Raw genomic sequence first — 4,664 nt, forward strand, 5'->3', positions numbered from 1 at the left:
AAAAAAAAAAAGAAAGAAATGAAGTGTCTGTAAGGATGTTGACGACCTCTGAGACGCTTTCTTCTTGGTGGGAAATGCCTTTGTCTATCCAGAGAGGACACTCAGTGGGTATCTGCTTCCTTTGCATGGGTGCATATAAGTAAAATCCACTTGCCAACTTTCTTCCTGTACTGAGGGAGCATGGTTTCTTTATGCTGCACACAAGTATAGGGGGAGCAGGTTTAAGCCCCACCCCGCATTGGCCTTCCAAGTAGGGCAGGCTTTAGAGACACACCACAATGTCTAAGGAACACTGTGTCTATGAAGACAGGCTCTATTAGAACTTGGAAAGATTTCGCCCTCAAATATATGGCCCAATAAGAAGGGCTTTTCACTGGGAGGATCCAGAGCAGCAGCAGTCTGTTTTCTGGGCTTTGTAACTCTGTCTCTGCAGTGGTTGTGAAACCCTGGTCTTTGAGACCTAGGAGGACGGGATTGGGATTGAGAATTTAGACAGTCTGTAAAGGCTTAGCTGCCTGTTTAGCCTGCTTGGGTGTTCCCATGAGAGATGTCCAAGTGGCCATTTTAGTGGGCTTTGAGATGCATAAGCCCATCTGAATTAGAGTCCGGGTGGCTTCTAGAGAGGTCCAAACCTCAGGAGTATGTTTACCCACGGTGTTACAGGCAGTAAAGAGGCCCCTCTCTCTCCAGATGGCTACACGGGTGTGGGTTACATAGAAATCACAGGATGAATCTGTGTGAATCTCATTCTTGCTCCAAGCTAGAGGGCTCTGGTGAGGGTAATTAGTTCTGCTCTTGGGGCTGATGTGAAGTCACTTGGAATGATCCAGATTCTCTGCTCTTTGTGAAGTTCACTATTGCATACTCTGAATGTCCCTGTCTTATAGCCATAAAACAGCTACTATTCATGAACCAGGTAGCCTCATCTTGGGAAAGTGGAGAGAGGAGCTTGTAGACCTGGGTTAGTGTAGCGGAAAGGATTATTGCCTCTCACTCGACCGTTATAGACAGCCGTTGGGATCAGTGTAGCAAGTGCTCTTCTCATTGCTGTGACAGTGGCAGACAAAAGCCACCTAAGGAAGGAAAAGCAGGTGGCTCAGTGTGGGGTGCAGGAGTGTGCGGTGACTGGTCACACTGCTTTCAGTCAGGACGCAGTGAGGTGGATGCTGGTGCTCAGCTCAGTCTACTTTTATGGCCCAGGGCCCCAGCCCACGGGATGGAGCCACTGCATTTCAGATGGATCTTTCCACACCAATTAACCTAATCTAGAAACTCTCTCACAAACACGGCCAGTCGTTTGTCTACTAAATGAAAATCAATATTATAGTAAGGTTTGACTGTAGGGTTGTAAAATGAAAGGTATTGTAGTAAGTTCTGAAGCCTGGTTCTCTTGACTCTGCCTTGGAGAGATAAGCAAGGGGGCATTGAGGACTCCAAAGTTTTGATTAAACCCCAACACTATGCCCTTTGATTTTTACAGGTGTGAAAGAGGGTGTATTAAGATTTGTTGGTAAAAAAATATTTGCTGGGACCAATCTAAAAGAGGTAGGGCTAGAGGGTGTGAACATGATCAAGGGACATTGTGGATATGTGTGAAGATGTCATAACGAAACTCATTGTTATGTACACTGCTAAAAATGTTTACAAACTCCTCTTCCAAGAAGGCCTTCCTGCTGGACTGTCCTTTGTCTCGTCTCATTTGTTTCTGCTCTTCAGCGTCCCCACAGCCCCTGCAATATGTCCCTTGTACTAAGGGAATAGGCTCTACCTCGAAGCCTTCTTCTGAAGCTAGTTTTATTCACAAGTGACTTTAACCTTCGTAGAGATGACTCAGCTAACCACCCAGCCTCCTGGGAACCTGAGCTGTAAAGCCCTAATGTTTGAGCAGACCTTCAAGCATCCCCCAGGGAGGCTGACTTCAGAGTCCCTTTGCTTCACCCCCTTTAAAAAAATCAAAATAATTACTATCTATTTAGCCCAGGAATCATGATGGCCTCTTGCTAGGACTGCCATCATTCTTCTTTCTTTCTTCCTTTCTTTTCTTTGCTTATTTATTTTTTAAAGATTTATTTATTTAAAGATTTATTTATTTATTTATTATGAGTATGTTGTTGCTGTCTTGAGACACACCAGAGGAGGGCATCAGATCTAATTACAGGTGGTTGTGAGCCATCACGTGGTTTCTGGGACTTGAACTCAGGACCTTTGGAAGAGTAGTCAGTGCTCTTAACTGCTGAGCCATCTCTCCAGCCCTGCTTATTTATTTCTAAGTAGCCCAGTTTGGCCTTGGACTAAATAGCTGGGGCTTTTCTCAAACTCATGACATAAAAAAAGAAAAAGAAAGAGCAAAAGAAAAAAAGGAAGGAAGGAAAGAAGGAAGAAAAGAGAAAGAAAATGAATGAAAGGAAAAGAGAAAAAAATGAAAGAAAGAAAAAGAGAAAGAAGGAAAAATAAAATAAAGATAAGAAAAGAAGCCGGGCAGGGGTGGCGCATGCCTTTAATCCCAGCACTTGGGAGGCAGAGGCAGGCAGATTTCTGAGTTTGAGGCCAGCCTGGTCTACAGAGTGAGTTCCTGGACAGCCAGGGTTACACGGAGAAACCTTATCTTGAAAAACAAACAAACAAACAAACAAAAAAGAAAGAAAGTAAGAAAGAGAGAAAGAAAGAAAGAAAGAAAGAAAGAAAAGAAAAGAAAAGAAAAGAAAAAAAAAAGATAGGGAAGAGGGAAGGCAAGATGAGGAAGAGACTGTGGCTAAGTTCAGTGGCAGAGACCTTGTCTAGAATGCACAATCCTTAGCACTGTAAACCCAAAACAATACAAGACAAATCAAAACAAAACAAAAACCACAACCAAACAAAAACCCAACAAAACTGTTTAAAGCTGATCAATGGGGGCTGGTGAGAGGGCTCAGGGTTAAGAGCACCAGCTGCTCTTCTGGAGGTCATGAATGAGTTCAAATCCCAGCAACCACATGGTGGCTCACAACCATCTGTAATGAGAAACAACAAATAAAAACAACAACAACAAAAACCTTTGGGCCCGGATTGAGGAGGGGCAGAGCAAGATGGAGAAGGGAAGGGGAAAAAAGCAGCTCAATAGACAGAGGGATGTAATTTTTAGTAAGGTTAAACATTCGTGGGGCCAGGAGTGAGGACAGAGGAAATGAATTACAAGGAGGCATGCATGAAGAGATTTCTAGAGGTGAAAAATACCCCCATATATTGATTATGACATTAGGCAAGTAGGTATATGCTCTGTGGGTGTGTGACGTGTGTGTATATGTATTTTTTAAGAACCCATGATTGTATATTCTTAAAGCCGATGTTTACTGCACACATAAACTATATACCCCAATAAAATTTCTTTTAAAAGCTGTCCTGTGTCACACTCTGCCTGAGATAAAGACTCAAATTTTGTATCCTAGCAGATGCCACAGTGTGGCTTCCTTCTCTCTGTGCTTCTTCTCTTCCTCCATTCCCTTGAACACTACTGTTCATCTTAAGTACACGTACACTGCAGATCTTAAATGTGCCTAGAGGTCTCGCCCTTCTCTACTCCCTATTCAGTTTGTCTCACCTCTGGGAGCCTCGCTCCTTTTTGTTCCACTGACCCGATACAAAAGTCTACCACAGAGAGTTTTTGGTTGCGCGTCCGTTATGTCTCCCAACTCCTTGATTAGGCTTTGAGTGTGACAGCTGCGCCTTGTCATCACCACGACTGTGACTTGGATACCAGGTCACATAGCTGCTTAGTCTTTGGAAAGGCAGCACAGGCACTATCCCCTCCAGCCCTGCAGGCGGCGCTGTGGCAGCCGCCCTCTCCTCTCCCGACCTCTCGGAGCGGAGGCCCCGCCCCCCAACATCACGCCTCCAGCCCATTGGACCGGCGCGCGGCCGAGACTGGCCAATGGCGTGAGCGCTCGTGCGCCTCCATCTTTGCGCCGCCCGAGTGCTGCGCTGTGGGCGGTTGCGGGAGAGCGGCGGGACGCCGGGCGACAGTGCCGTGCCTCACTTCGGGGCCTTGTCCCTCGCTGCCTGAAGCCACGATGCCTCAGTTCCAGACCTGGGAGGAGTTCAGCCGGGCGGCCGAGAAGCTCTACCTGGCGGACCCCATGAAGGTGAGTCGCTGCAGGGACCGCCCTGGGGCCCGGGGCTTCTCTATCCTTGGCGCGGCCTGACGTCCAGGAAACAGTCGGCCCGCCCGGTGTCACTGTCCCTTTGTCTGCTTCCCCCTGACCCGGAGACCCAGCGACCCAGCAAGGCGACCCCAGCAGCTACAGGCAGGGCGGTTTCCGCAGCGCCGGACCCCACAGCGGCCTGCACCCGGGGGAGCTCCTAACTTCCGCTCGGGATCTGGTTGGTTTACGTGTCGCTGAGTGGGCTCCTCCCCCTGCACCGTCGCTTTCCTGTCCGTCGCTTAGTTTAGTGCCCCTTTCCTTTCCTACCCAGACCCGAGAGTACCTGCTTATAAAATGGTGCTACTGTCCGTCCCAGTTAGGAAGCACCTGCTCTACTTTTTTTTTTTTTTTTTTTTTTTTTTTTTTTTTTTTTGTTAGTGGGGATTTTTTTTCTCTTCCTGGATCAGTTGAAACATGGAGAATGTTTGCACTCACACGTTAGACATAAATGTTTGCAAGCGGTTTCATTCCCCAAAGCAAAACTAA

General features: G+C 46.9%; 1 protein-coding gene across 1 annotated transcript in view; it reads left to right on the forward strand.

Annotated features, from left to right (window-relative positions):
* The first annotated feature begins 3,885 nt into the window (after nucleotides 1–3,885).
* Srp9 (signal recognition particle 9) overlaps nucleotides 3,886–4,664 on the forward strand; it is an 8,311-nt gene continuing 7,532 nt past the window's right edge. The window contains exon 1 of the mRNA XM_021162497.2: nucleotides 3,886–4,118. Within this exon, the coding sequence (XP_021018156.1) occupies nucleotides 4,047–4,118 (72 nt within the window). The 5' untranslated portion in view covers nucleotides 3,886–4,046. The remainder of the gene's footprint in view (nucleotides 4,119–4,664) is intronic.

The sequence above is a fragment of the Mus caroli genome, chromosome 1 (assembly GCF_900094665.2).
Source record: "Mus caroli chromosome 1, CAROLI_EIJ_v1.1, whole genome shotgun sequence".
Classification (NCBI taxonomy): Eukaryota; Metazoa; Chordata; class Mammalia; order Rodentia; family Muridae; genus Mus; species Mus caroli.